Consider the following 15280-nt stretch of genomic DNA (forward strand, 5'->3'; position numbering starts at 1 on the left):
TCATGGTGGAGAGGTCTGACAGAATGTGGTCCACTGGAGAAGGGAATGGCAAACCACTTCAGTATTCTTGCCTTGAGAACCCCATGAAGAGTATGAAAAGGCAAAATGATAGGATACTGAAAGAGGAACTCCCCAGGTCAGTAGGTGCCCAATATGCTACTGGAGATCAGTGGAGAAATAACTCCAGAAAGAATGAAGGGATGGAGCCAAAGCAAAAACAAAACCCAGCTGTGGATGTGACTGGTGATAGAAGCAAGGTCTGATGCTGTAAAGAGCAATATTGCATAGGAACCTGGAAAATCAAGGCAAATTGGAAGTGGTCAAACAAGAGATGGCAAGAGTGAATGTCGACATTCTAGGAGTCAGTGAACTAAAATGGACTGGAATGGGTGAATTTAACTCAGATGACCATTATATCTACTACTACAGGCAGGAATCCCTCAGAAGAAATGGAGTAGCCATCATGGTCAACAAAAGAGTCCAAAATGCAGTACTTAGATGGAATCTCAAAATGACAGAATGATCTCTGTTTGTTTCCAAGGCAAACCATTCAGTATCACAGTAATCCAAGTCTATGCCCCAACCAGTAACGCTAAAGAAGCTCAACTTGAACGGATCTATGAAGACTGACAAGACGTTTTAGAACTAACACCCAAAAAAGATGTCCTTTCCATTATAGGGGACTGGAATGCAAAAGTAGGAAGTCAAGAAACACCTGGAGTAACAGGCAAATTTGGCCTTGGAATGTGGAATGAAGCAGGGCAAAGACTAATAGAGTTTTGCCAAGAAAATGCACTGGTCATAGCAAACACCTTCTTCCAACAACACAAGAGAAGACTCTATACATGGACATCACCAGATGGTCAACACTGAAACCAGATTGATTATGTTCTTTGCAGCCAAAGATGGAGAAGCTCTATACAGTCAACAAAAACAAGACCAGGAGCTGACTGTGGCTTAGATCATGAACTCCTTATTACCAAATTCAGACTCAAATTGAAGAAAGTAGGGAAAGCCAGTAGACCATTCAGGTATGACCTAAATCAAATCCCTTATGATTATACAGTGGAGGTGACAATAGATTTAAGGGCCTAGATCTGATAGATAGAGTGCCTGATGAACTAGGAATGAGGTTCATGACATTGTACAGGAGACAGGGATCAAGACCATGCCTATGGAAAAGAAATGCAAAAAAGCAAAATGGCTGTCTGGGGAGGCCTTACAAATAGCTGTGAAAAGAAGAGAAGCGAAAAGCAAAGGAGACAAGGAAAGATGTAAGCATCTGAATGCAGAGTTCCAAAGAATAGCAAGAAGAGATAAAAACGGCTTCTTCAGCGATCAGTGCAAAGAAATAGAGGAAAACAACGGAATGGGAAAGACTAGAGATCTCTTCAAGAAAATTAGAGATACCAAGGGAACATTTCATGCAAAGATGGGCTCGATAAAGGACAGAAATGGTATGGACCTAACAGAAGCAGAAGATATTAAGAAGAGGTGGCAAGAATACACAGAAGAACTGTACAAAAAAGATCTTCACGACCCAGATAATCACGATGGTATGATCACTCACCTAGAGCCAGACATCCTGGAATGTGAAGTCAAGTGGACCTTAGAAAGCATCACTACGATCAAAGCTAGTGGAGGTGATGGAATTCCAGTTGAGCTGTTTCAAATCCTGAAAGATGATGCTGTTAAAGTGCTGCACTCAATATGCCAGCAAATTTGGAAAACTCAGCAGTGGCCACAAAACTGGAAAAGGTCCGTTTTCATTCCAATCCCAGAGAAAGGCAATGCCAAAGAATGCTCAAACTACCGCACAGTTGGACTCATCTCACGTGCTAGTAAAGTAATGCTCAAAATTCTCCAAGCCAGGCTTCAGCAATACATGAACCGTGAACTTGCAGATGTTCAAGGTGGTTTTAGAAAAGGCAGAGGAACCAGAGCTCAAATTGCCAACATACCCTGGATCATGGAAAAAGCAAGAGAGTTCCAGAAAAACATCTATTTCTGCTTTATTGACTATGCCAAAGCTGTTGACTGTGTGGATCACAATAAACTGTGTTAACTTCTTCAAGTGATGGGAATACCACACCACCTGACCTGCCTCTTGAGAAATCTGTATGCAGGTCAGGAAGCAACAGTTAGAACTGGACATGGAACAACAGACTGATTCCAAATAGGAAAAGGAGTATGTCAAGACTGTATATTGTCACTCTGCTTATTTAACTTCTATGCAGAGTACATCATGAGAAACGCTGGACTGGAAGAAACACAAGGTGGAATCAAGATTGCCAGGAGAAATATCAATAACCTCAGATATGCAGATGACACCACCCTTATGGGAGAAAGTGAAGAGGAACTTAAAAGCCTCTTGATGAAAGAGGAGAGTGAAAAAGTTGGCTTAAAGCTCAACATTCAGAAAACGAAGATCATGACATCCAGTTCCATCACTTCATGGGAAATAGATGGGGAAACAGTGGAAACAGTGTCAGACTTTCTTTTTTGGGGCTCCAAAATCACTGCAAATGGTGACTGCAGCCTTGAAATTAAAACACACTTACTCCTTGGAAGAATAGTTATGACCAACCTAGATAGCGTATTCAAAAGCAAAGACATTACTTTGCCGACTAAAGTCCATCTAGTCAAGGCTATGGTTTTTCCTGTGGTCATGTATGGATGTAAGAGTTGGACTGTGAAGAGGGCTGAGTGCCCAAGCATTGATGCTTTTGAACTGTGGTGTTGGAGAAGACTGTTGAGAGTCCCTTGGACTGCAAGGAGATCCAACCAGTCCATTCTGAAGGAGATCAGCCCTGGGATTTCTTTGGAAGGAATGATGCTAAAGCTGAAACTCCAGTACTTTGGCCACCTCATGCGAAGAGTTGACTCATTGGAAAAGACTTTGATGCTAGGAGGGATTGGGGGCAGGAGAAGGGGACGACAGGATGAACTGGCTGGATGGCATCACTGACTCGATGGATGCGAGTCTGAGTGATCCTTGGGAGTTGGTGATGGACAGGGAGGCCTGGCGTTCTGCGATTCATTGGGTCGCAAAGAGTCGGACACGACTGAGTGACTGAACTGAACTGAACTGAGGTGGTTTTCCTCCTTTCCTTATTTTTATGCTTCTATTTAGTTTCTCTTGTCTAATTGCATTGCTTTCGTGCAGTATTAAGTGGTATTGAGATAGTAGGCATCCTTGTCTTATTCCTGATCTTGGAAGAAATACCTATATGTTTTTTCCATTAATTACCGTGATTACCTTAGTACTGAGGTCTGTATGTTTTACCATAAGAAATGATGCATTGATTTTTATTTGTTCAGTGTCTTTTTTTTTTCCAGTGTTAATTTTGCTGTTTTTCTCCATAAGTCTATTAATATAGAGTGTTATATTAATGAATTCTCTAACCTTGCATTCCTGAACAAATCAAACTCATTCATTGCATATCATTTTCTCAATATGGTGTTAGATTATGTTTAGTAATATTTTATTTAAAACTTTTACCTAATTATTTTTAGTTAAATACTTTGTTGTTCTGGTTTTTATTATTTTTATTATCAGGCTTGGCTATCAATGTTATATTAATATTATATAACTGTAGTGAAGTTTTCCTTCATTTTCAATGCTCAGTAATAATTTTAGAGTATTGGGATAATTCTAGTTTTGAATTTTTGTTAGAAATTCTCTTGAAATACTTTATAGGGTGTGCTTAGTCACTCAGTCTTGTCCAGCTCTTTGCGATCCCACTGACTGTAGCCCTCCAGGCTTCTCTATCCATGGGATGATTTCTCTAGGCAAGAATACTGGAGTGTGTTTATATGCCGTCCTTCAGGGGATCGTCCCAACCCAGGGATCGAACCCAGGTCTTCTACATTGTAGGCGGAGTCTTACTAGTCTGAGCCAGCAGGGAAGCCCTTATCTATAAGGTAATGGGCTTATAATTTTATTTTTCCCCAAGGAAATATATGTTTTTAAATTATTTAATCCAGTCATATTTTATAGACTATATTTCCATGGAGACTTGCCCATTATAACAAGAGTTTTCAAATTTATTTACCTAGGAGTCTTAGAGGACTTTAGGATTAAAAAAAAAAAAACTTTTCCATTTTAATTATTATGTTACCTTTGTGACTTAATTTTTATATTTGTACTTTTCTCCTTTTATAAGTTAATAAGTTAATTACTATTCTCTTAATTTTCTTAGAATGTCAGGATTTTGTTTAATTTGATCTGCTTTTTTAACCTTTGACATCTGCATTGTCTTTATTATTTTTTACATGCTTTTAAAATTTTCTGTGTTGTTTCTATTTTAGTTTATGATATAGAAATTTAATTCATTTTAAAATTGATTGAAGTGTTCAAGGCTCTAGATGTTTTTTCTAAACACTGCTTTAAAGGTATACCATAGATATGTAATGTTTTCTTTATTTCTTAGAAATGTGTAGTGTCTTTACAGTGGAAAATTAAAATTGTACTGTGACTGGATGGATAATGGAGTAGGTAAAAAGATTCCTGGAAAAGCTTGTTGGTATTATTTTAACATTTAGAAGAGGAAACTGACTTACAGAGATTTGTGTAATTTGCCCAAGGCTGCATAACAATAAGTTGTTATGGTTCAAATTTGAACCCATTCTGATTCCCCAGTTGTGGCTTTTACTTAAGCAATAATATTGTGAGGTCACAGAGGTACTGAACACTGTGGCTTCATCAGGGAACAGTAAGTAGTACAGTGTGACTGGAGTGAAATTGGCACTTAGTGGTATCATTTCTGTGTTGGGCAAATATTTCTTTGGGAAACTATTAACATGAAATAAAGCAGGATTATGTAAGATAAAGGGTAAGTGTGATGCATGTACCAGACAACTCAATGCAACTGTCTGGTGGTTAGGTGAGCCTCTGGATCAGGAGGTCTGTAGAATGGTTTGTGTTGGACATGTGAATCATTTGTCATTAGCTTATAGATGATAATTTAAATAAGAACTTCTGAACCTGGTAAGAATATTGTGAATACTGACAAGGTTAGAGGGTGTAAAAAACAGTGAAATTAAGATTGAGTGGAAAAGAGTCTGAAAAACAAGAAAAAAGTCAAAATACTAGAAGGAATTTAGGATGTGTGTATATTGTCACCCTGCTTATTTAACTTATATGCAGAGTATATCATGAGAAACGCTGGACTGGAAGAAACACAAGCTGGAATCAAGATTGCCGGGAGAAATATCAATAACCTCAGATATGCAGATGATACCTCCCTTATGGCAGAAAGTGAAGAGGAACTAAAAAGCCTCTTGATGAAAGTGAAAGAGGAGAGCGAAAAAGTTGGCTTAAAGCTCAACATTCAGAAAACGAAAATCATGGCACCCGGTCCCATCACTTCATGGGAAATAGACGTGGAAACAGTGTCAGACTTTATTTTTTTGGGCTCCAAAATCACTGCAGATGGTGATTGCAGCCATGAAATTAACAGACGCTTACTCCTTGGAAGAAAAGTTATGACCAAAAAGCAGAGACATTACTTTGCCAACTAAAGTCCGTCTAGTCAAGGCTATGGGTTTTCCTGTGGTCACGTATGGATGTGAGAGTTGGACTGTGAAGAAGGCTGAGCACCGAAGAATTGATGCTTTTGAACTGTGGTGTTGGAGAAGACTCTTGAGAGTCCCTTGGACTGCAAGGAGATCCAACCAGTCCATTCTGAAGGAGATCAGCCCTGGGATTTCTTTGGAAGGAATGATGCTGAAGCTGAAACTCCAGTACTTTGGCCACCTCGTGCGAAGAGTTGACTCATTGGAAAAGACTCTGATGCTGGGAGGGATTGGGGGCAGGAGGAGAAGGGGACGACAGAGGATGAGCTGGCTGGATGGCATCACTGACTCGATGGACATGAGTCTGAGTGAACTCTGGGAGATGGTGATGGACAGGGAGGCCTGGCGTGCTGCGATTCATGGCGTCGCAAAGAGTCAGACACGACTGAGCGACTGAACTGAACTGAACTGAACTGTGCGTGTGTGTGCTAAGTCACTTCAGTCAAGTCCAACTCTGTAGCCTGTCAGGCTCCTCTGTCCATGGGATTCTCCAGACAGGAATACTGGAGTGGGTTGCCATGCCTTCCTCTAGGAATTTAGGCTATAGTGGCTTATAGGTGCCAAAGGAAGAGTTTCAAGGAAAAGGGAAAGTCATTAGTGTGATGTGCTCTGGAGTAAAGGATAAAATAAGAAATGTTCATTTAACTTAATAATAGCTGAAAGGAAAATTAATATCATAAATTATGAGTCTAGTGGAGTGACGAGGATTTGAAAGAAAAAGGAAATTTGGTTGTGAAGGGCAAGTGTGAGAGGGTGGTGGTAAGTACTGGAGTGTGAATGTGAGGGTGCTTCCTCACCCTCCGTACTTTCCTCCCTCAAACTCCCTTTTCCTTTCCTTTATTTATCTCATTCCTTTCTCTTACTTCCTTTATTCTACCCTCTCTCCCACTTTCTCTTCTTAACATGGCTTACTTGAACATATAATGTTACAGATTGGGAATGTAACTCATGACAACGTGACATTTTGTCTTACATTATCGATACAAATATGAATAACATGCATGGTGGTATGGTGGTTTAGTCGCTAAGTTGTGTCTGACTTTTGCAACCCCGTGGACTGTAGTGTGCAAGCCTCCTCTGTCCATGGGATTTTCCAGGCAAGTTATACTGGAGTTAGTTGCCATTTCCTTCTCTGGGGGATCTTCGCTACATAGAGATCAAACCCAAGTCTCTTGATTGCAGACAGTCTCCAGACACCAAAAAGGTATAATGGTAAAGAGTCTGCCTGCCGGTCCAGGAGGTGCGGGAGCCTCGGGTTCCTCGGATATTTTGCTGCTGAGCCACTGGGGAAACCTGTCCACACACTTTGTACCTTTTATACCTGGAAGTAAACATACTTGTCCAACAAATTTTAACAATCTTTGAAGTAATGATGAAGGTAATTTCAGCACAGTGCTAAAAGCTTTACATATTTTAGTCAATTAAAACCTCATCATCACCTCTATGTCAGTTTTACAAATGAGGAAACTGAAGGAAGTTAAGTAAATTTGCCAATTGTTTTGTACTTATTTTGGCAATATAATTTCAAAGTTTATGCTCTTAATCATAAGGCTGTATTCCTTTTTACTATACTTCAGTACCTATTGTCATTCCTTTAAAAAGTTAGTAATATTTTTAGTATAATTTTAATTTAAAAGTAGAAGTTAGAATATTTTGACATTTTAGGGAAATCTGTTAGCATATAGAATAATGAAGGATAGAAAAAATAATTTCTGAAAAAGATATATCAGGTAGAAATGTGAATTAAAATTACAGGGTTTTTTTGTGTGTTTTCGTTAAAATAGTGAAATGCTTGTTGGAGAAACAAGGATACCTTACCCAGTATGGCACACAGTATTTGAAAAATACAATATAGATATACAGTAAAAGCATATATAAGATAATTAAGTAGTCCTGTATGGTACCAATAAAAAATTGATACAGTCTTTAGTTTGTTAATACCTAATGACCTTATAAATGTCTTTCTTCAGGGAAAAATGCAATTGCCATTGTGAGCTGCCTTCCAGAATTTATGCTAGAGCTTCGCTGACGTTGCTACTGATGCCAATGTGGAATAAAGGTCTTTATAATTTAGACAGTCAAAACGGATAAATGAATTACTCTTAAAAGTGATTTAGTTTCTCTTCTTAAACATTAAAACACACATACAAATGTATTTGAATTTTTAGAAGGGACATTTGAAAATAATCTGTTTATTTTGCTGTCATCAATATTTTTGTCTCATTTCATGTTTGGAATTGGCTTTCCTTTTGTGACCTTTGTGTTTGAACTCTAATTACAATCTAATAATGTTTTGTTGTGAAACTAACTACAGAGTTGCATTTCCCCATTATTTGTCTGTGGAAACAAACTAAAATTGACCTTAATATGAAAAAAAAATCTTATGTTGTTCTAAAAGAAGAAATTAACCCAGAGACAGTAGATTAACTATTGTAATGCCATTGTTTTTCCCCTTAGCTCTGGTAGTAACTAATTCATCTGATTTGCCTCTTGAGTCATAAAGTCACTGAATATGTGGATACATGTCCTGCTCATTGCTGTCTTCTTGGTGCCTAATGCCTGTGTCTGGCACTTGGTAGGCATTCTAGTGCTTTTCGTAACTAACTGAATAGGTAAATAATAAAGTTAAATAATTTCTGAGTTGCAAATGGACCCCTGTGGTAATGTATTAGTATGTAAACATTAAGATTTTACTAAATTGTTTTGTTTGCGTGGGTCTCACATGGAAATGTCATGTTAAATTTAGAAACACTAGTTTTAGATCTTAGATAACAATCCCTGAAAAGTAATCATAGAATCCTCATTTTCTATCCTTTGCTTTTACTTTCCTTGTCCTGTTTCCTTTCCTCCCCTCTACTCTCTTTCTTCCCCTTAATTGCTCTTTATTTTTTCCCTTTACTAATACTTTTTTTTGGTTTATTTGTTTTCCTTCAGTATCTGGAGTCCATCTTTCTCCAGCTTCTCCTGAGATTGTATTGGACCATGATCATACTTCCCTTTCAGTTGGCTGCCTCTCTTCTGAGCCCATCATTGCATCACCAGAGAATACACATGCAGATAATAGCATTGGCAGTCAGACTATTCCTAAAGCACAGGTAAAGACAAGCAAATTTTTATAGGAAGTTTTCCTACTTAAAAAATTGCATACTAATTTAATTGAAGTTTTCCTGATTTCCCTTTTTTTTTTCTGTAGATACTCTTTGAGGTTAATATCTTGAATTAAAAAAACTAAACAATGTTTGTTTTGTGACATAATTTTAAGGTGTCCAAATAGCTTTATTTACTAAAATATGATTGGAATATCTTATTTATTAAAATAGACTTACTTTTGCATTGGAAATCGTGAATTTCAAAAAGGAAAATAATTACAAAAACCTTTTTCTTGGGGCTTCCCTTGTTGTCCAGTGGTTAAGAATCCGCCTGCTGATGCAGGGCATACTGTTTTGATCCCTAGTCTGGAAAGAGCCCACATGCCTTGGAGCAACTAAGCCCATGCACCACAACTACTAAGTGCTCTGGAGATCAGGAGCCACAACTTCTGAAGCCTGCATCTCTAGAGCCATGCTCTGCAACAAGAGCAGCTACTGCAATGAGAAGCTTGCACATCACAACAGAAAGTAGCCCCCATTCATTACAACTACAGAAAGCCCACATGTAGTAATGAAGACCCAGTGCAGCCAAAAAGAAAATAAAATCAATACATACATAATTTAATAAATATTAAAAAATAAAAAAATTTCTCTTTCAGGGGAACTTAAAATATGTTTTCAAGTATTAGAGTATTCATTTCAGTTTTAGAATAAAAACAAAAATATAGCAGTCATAATGTTTATTCTTTCAACTATTTATTGATCCAGGCCTTGTGCTAGATGCTGGAGTTAGACCAGATTTCCAAGTGCTATATACAATCTTGAGTCACCTGTTATCTTTACTAGAAAGTGATGATCAATTAAAGATTATTGATAAATTTCAAATTGATTTTTAATGTAATAGACAAGCAAATTCTGAATGTGTGTGTAAATTCAAGAACTTGTGAGTGTCAGAATTTTCTATACTTATTATACACCCTCAGCATAAGAAAAAAGTTTTAAGTTTTTAGTGCTTTATTTGGAAAATAATAAAAACCTTAAACTCTTAAGTTTAGAGAAAATTTTCTTTCTTAGATCAGATTGTTGTAACAATTTGAGGTCTTCTGTTGATTTACTTAAAGGGTGAAATAATTTCAGAACCTTTGCTACAACTTAATTTCCAATGTGGTTTCTAGTGCCCTTTGGGTGATTTCTTTCTTGGTATAGTGTAAACTTTCCTCTCATGTGTGTGTGTGTGTGTGTGTTTTTTTTTTTAATGTGGTTTAGAATCAGCAATCAACACACACTCATCTGGATATCTCACTTTTTCCACTGGGTTTAACTGATGAGAAAAGTAATGGAACAATTGCTTTTGCGGATGATTCTGAGGATCCTGGAGCCAATGTATCAAACATACAGCTTCAGCAGAAAATTTCAACTCTGGAGATGAAACTCAAAGTTTCTGAAGAAGAAAAACAGAGAATTAAAAAGGTATATTTACATTTGCCTAAAAAATAAATGTTTGAATTGCATATTCTGGAAATATAATCCCAAACTCTGATTGAAAATTCATCAGTGGAAAAGCCGTTATGCTCTTTGTGATATGCTTAAGTTGGTAGATGAGTCTATCACTTACAAAAGCCTTTGATAAGAAATTTCTAGCCATAAATATGTACTTTTAAAGATATGAATGGCTTTTACTAGATTTTTTTGTTTTCCTAATGAATGCTTTCCTTTGGGTTTCTTTATTTTGAAAGCACATAGTGTTGCAATTTTATGTAGATTAGAAGATTTGTACTATTCATTTGTCTTTAGAGAAGTCACGCATCTGCGATATTTGACAGAATACTTAGAAATACAGCTGTTCTAGTAAATTATTTGTGTGTGTTCTTATTTCTGTTTTCTACAAAGGTCTCTATAAAAAGACTTGAGCAAGTTTATGGGAAGTATGTGTTGAGGTCATTTCAGTTCAGAGGATCAGTCATGTCCGACTCTGCAACCTCATGGACTACAGCACTCCAGGCCTCCCTGTCCATTGCCAACTACCAGAGTTTACTTAAACTCAAGTCCATTGAGTCAGTGATGTCATCCAACCATCTCATCCTCTGTTGTTCCCTTTTCCTCCTGCCTTCAATCTTTCCCAGCATCAGAGTCTTTTCCAATGAGTCAGTTCTTCACATCAGGTGGCCAAAGTATTAGAGTTTCAGCTTCAGCATCAGTCATTCCAGTGAATATTCAGGACTGATTTCCTTTAGGATTGACTGGTTGGATCTCCTTGCAGTCCAACGGACTCTCAATAGTCTTCTCTCACACCACAGTTCAAAAGAATCAATTCTTTGCCACTCAGCTTTCTTAATGGTCCAACTCTCACATCCATACATGACTACTGGAAAAATCATAGCTTTAAATAGACTGACATTTGTTGGCAAAGCAATTTCTCTTCTTTTTAATATGCTCTCTTGGTTGGTTGTAACTTTTCTTCCAAGGAACAAGCGTCTTTTAATTTTATGGCTGCAGTCACCATCGGTTGTGATCTTGGAGCCCCCAAAATAAAGTCTGTCACTATTTCCAAGGTTTCCCCATCTATTTGCCATAAAGTGATGGGACCAGATGCCATGATCTTAGTTTTTTGAATATTGAGTTTTAAGCCAACTTTTTCACTCTCCTCTTCCACTTTCATCAAGAGGCTTTTTAGTTCCTCTTCACTTTCTGCCATAAGGGTGGTGTCATCTGCATATATGAGGTGATTGATATTTCTCCCGGCAATCTTGATTCCAGCTTGTGCTTCATCCAGCCCAATGTTTTGCATGATGTACTCTGCATATAAGTTAAATAAGCAGGGTGGCAATATACAGCCTTGATGTACTCCTTTCCTGATTTGGAACCAGTCTGCTGTTTCATGTCCAGTTCTTCCTGTTGCTTCCTGACCTGCATACAGGTTTCTCAAGAGGCAGGTCAGGTGGTCTGGTATTCCCATCTTTTTAAGAATTTTCTAGAGTTTGTTGTGGTCTGCAAAGAGTTGGACACGACTGAGAGACTTCACTTTCACACAGTCATAGCTTTGGCATAGTCAAAAATGCAGAAGTAGATGTTTTTCTGGAACTCTCGCTTTTTCGATGATGATCTCTCATTCCTCTGTCTTTTCTAAATCTACCTTGAATATCTAGAAGTTCATGGTTCATGTACTGTGGAAGCCTGGCTTGGAGAATTTTGAGCATTACTTTACTAGTGTGTGACATGAGTGCAATTGTGCAATAGTTTGAGCATTTGACATTGCTTTTCTTTGGGATTGGAATGAATACTGACTTTTTCCAGTCCTGTGGCCACTGCTGAGTTTACAAATTTGCTGGCATATTGAGTGCAACACTTTCACAGCATCATCTTTCAGGATTTGGAATTCTGTCACCTCTACTAGCTTTGCCTGTAGTGATGCTTCCTAAGGCCCACTTGACTTCACATTACAGAATGTCTGGCTCTAGATGAGTAATCACACCATCATCATTATCTAGGTCGTGAAGATCTTTTTTGTACAGGTCTTCTGTGTATTCTTGCCACCTCTTCTTAATATCTTCTTCTGTTAGGTCGATATCATTTCTGTCCTTTATTGTACCCATCTTTGCATGAAATATTCCTTTGGTATCTCTGATTTTCTTGAAGAGATCTCTAGTCCTTCCCATTCTATTGTTTTCCTCTGTTTCTATGCATCAGTTGTGGAGGAATGCTTTCTTATTTCTTCTTGCTATTCTTTGTAACTCGGCATTCAAATAGATATATCTTTCCTTTTCACCTTTGCCTTTAGCTTCTCTTCTTTCTCAGCTATTTGTAAGGCCTCCTCATTCAACCTTTTTGCTTTTCTTTTCCTTGGGGATGGTCTTGATCCCTGCCTCCTGTACCTATGTTGAAGTAGCATGTTGTTTATAGTTAGCTAAAATGCTTTTGTGTATTTATTTAATAAGCATGAATGCTTTTAGTATTATATCAAGGTTAATGTTAATGTTAGTGTTTGATATTGGTCTGGAAATGAGAGTTAAGCGTACATTTTATATTGTTGAAATTTAAAGACCATGCTTCCTGTGGGTTCTTTCCTTTCCAAATATTTTCTATTATGTCATTGAAAAATCAGAGTCTATTTTTTGCCATAAATATTATACAATTTATGCTTTTTTCTTTTAGGATGTGGAATCATTGATGGAGAAACATCGTATCTTAGAAAAAGATTTCCTTAAAGAAAAAGAGCAAGAGGCCATTTCTTTTCAAGATAGATACAAAGAACTTCAGGTAAACAGCAAATTAAAAATTTAATATGTAGGCCTTTTGATGAAGTATGTTACATATAATTTCAGAAAGTGCTCAATAAATGCTTTATGAATGAGGGATCAGGTACTGGCTTAAATATGTAAAATACTGACTAATATTGATGAAATCAATGATAAATGCCATTTTGAAAAGTAGATATCTCTGAGAAGCTGTGAAGGGTAGTTGCTTGAGTTTCAATCTGGCTTAAAATATTCTGTTTCTGATGATTTTCTCAATTTGGAAATTGCACATTGCAGTTTTTCATGTTGTGATTACATTTGAAAAGAACTGATATATTTAACCTTTTTCATAAATGTAATCAGTCTCTTCTTCTCCTCACATTTCCTTAACAAATTTGTTTCTTCTGCAGTCTTGTCCATCTCAGTAAATAGCAATTCTGTCTTTCCAGTTGCTAAAGCTGAAACCCACATTTACACCTTTTGTACTTACTCCAAGTCTGTTCCTTTAGCTATTGGCTCTACCTTCACAATATCCAGGTTTTGACTGTTTTTCGTTATGGTCACTGCTGCCAACCTATTCTAAGCCACCCTTATTTCTTCCTTGGAATGCTGAAGTATCTTCTGTTCTAACTTATCTTTCTGCTTCTGTCGTTGCCCACTTACAGATCATTCTCTACATGGCAGCCACTGTGATCTGTTTAATAGTTAAAGCTGCTCATGTCATTTCTCTGCTCTGAAACCTTCGGTGGCTTCTCATCTCACTCAAACTAAAAGTCAAGTAAGTCCTTAAAATGGTTTGCAAGGCCCTTCATTTTCTTGCCTCCCTTCTCCCGTCTTTTCCCTGACTCTTTCTCCTCAATTGTTTTACTTTATCCTGATGTCTAGAATACACATCCCTCACTTTTCTGCATGGTTTACTTTTTGATATCATCCTGGTCTCCATGCCAGTCTCACCTTATCAAGGGAAACCTTTTAGACAGTGCTGACATCCCCTACCAGCCTTCCCATATTCTCCTTTATTTTTCTCCATAGCACTTTTTACATCTGACAAAGTGTGTATTTACTTGTTTATTTGCATAGATCATTTTAATAGTCTTCTAAGTGGTCTTCTAGCTTCTACCCTTGCTCTTCACTCCTAATGAGTCTTTGTTTCAGCAGGTGAAATAATGTTTTTAAGAATGTGAATCACTTCATTACCCAACCTCAATTATCATTCTCCTTTCAGTGTAAATCTTCTGACTTCTCTCCAACTCACTGCCAACACCCCTCCATCGCCGCCCCCCCCCCCCGACCCCACCCCACCCCACCCCGCCCCACCCCGCCCCAAGTGACTCTTGCCTGGCCTCGCCTCAGCTGCTAACTTGCACTGAGTTCCTAATGAGGTCCAGGTGAATGTGTGAGTCTATGTTACTGAGAGCATTCCCTCCCTGTTGGGGTGGTGAATGGAGGGAAACAGTTTGTGATTCATTCACATTTTCTCCGACTGGAATGCTCTTCCTTTCAGATATCTGCATGGTTTTGTTTTAAAAAGGGCAAAACTTGAAAATAAGGGAAAGCATTAAGAGCGTGTTCTTTCAGGAGGACATTACTTACTTGACCTACTCACAGATTATTTAGGACAAATGTAGCAGTGCTATTAAACAGTGCTCACTGTTTACTATTGATTAAAAGTCTCAGTTGTATTGACGTTACATGCCAATTTTTTTTGACAGAAAAGGTACAAACAATACTGGTCTTTTAGAATTTCAAAAAATACTGTTCATGTTACCTTATAGGATATTCATCATTTTTGTTTCTAACTAGGACTCTTGCTTAGTCTAATACTCTTATTTAAATTTTCTATCCATGTGTGCTAAGTTGCTTCAGTTGTGTCTGACTCTTTTTGACACTATGGATTATAGCCTGCTAGGCTCCCCTGTCCATAGGATTCTCCAGCTAAGAATATTGGAGTGGGTTGCCATCCCCTCCTCCAGGGGATCTTCCCACCCAGGCATCGAACCCGTGTCTCTCATGTCTCCTGTGTTGACAGGCAGGTTCTTTACCCTAGCATTGCCTGGGATGCCCTTTTTATAGGTATGCCAATTGAAATGCTCTTTGCAATGGTCTTAACATCTGATTCGTTCTGTTAACATAAATGATTCATTAATAAAGAGTACATTAAGTCTGTGATGTGTTTCCCTTATATTTATGTGAATCACATTTTAACTGTTTGAAAATTGTACTCTTTAACAACTCTCATGAACCCTTGCTACCTTTAGAAACTTGCTCAAATGCTACCTTCTTCTGGAAGCTTTCTTTGACTATTCCATAGAAAATAAGAATCTGTGTACATGGTCAGCATTTCCTATCCCCATTTCTTTGCTTTTTCCCCCCTCTCGT

General features: G+C 37.8%; 1 protein-coding gene across 4 annotated transcripts in view; it reads left to right on the top strand.

Moving 5' to 3' along the window:
* Positions 1–15280, top strand: part of CCDC91 (coiled-coil domain containing 91) — a 400877-nt gene that overhangs the window by 142853 nt on the left and 242744 nt on the right. For 2 of the 4 annotated variants that reach the window (XM_040234619.1, XM_040234620.1), the window contains exons 4-6: positions 8512–8672; positions 9933–10136; positions 12819–12923. In XM_040234619.1, coding sequence (XP_040090553.1) covers positions 8512–8672; positions 9933–10136; positions 12819–12923 — 470 coding nt within the window. Of the gene's footprint in view, positions 1–7547; positions 8673–9932; positions 10137–12818; positions 12924–15280 lie in introns of all 4 variants that reach the window. The other 2 variants (XM_040234623.1, XM_040234621.1) reach the window with 2 other exon arrangements.

The sequence above is a fragment of the Oryx dammah genome, unplaced genomic scaffold (assembly GCF_014754425.2).
Source record: "Oryx dammah isolate SB20612 unplaced genomic scaffold, SCBI_Odam_1.1 HiC_scaffold_29, whole genome shotgun sequence".
Taxonomy (NCBI): Eukaryota; Metazoa; Chordata; class Mammalia; order Artiodactyla; family Bovidae; genus Oryx; species Oryx dammah.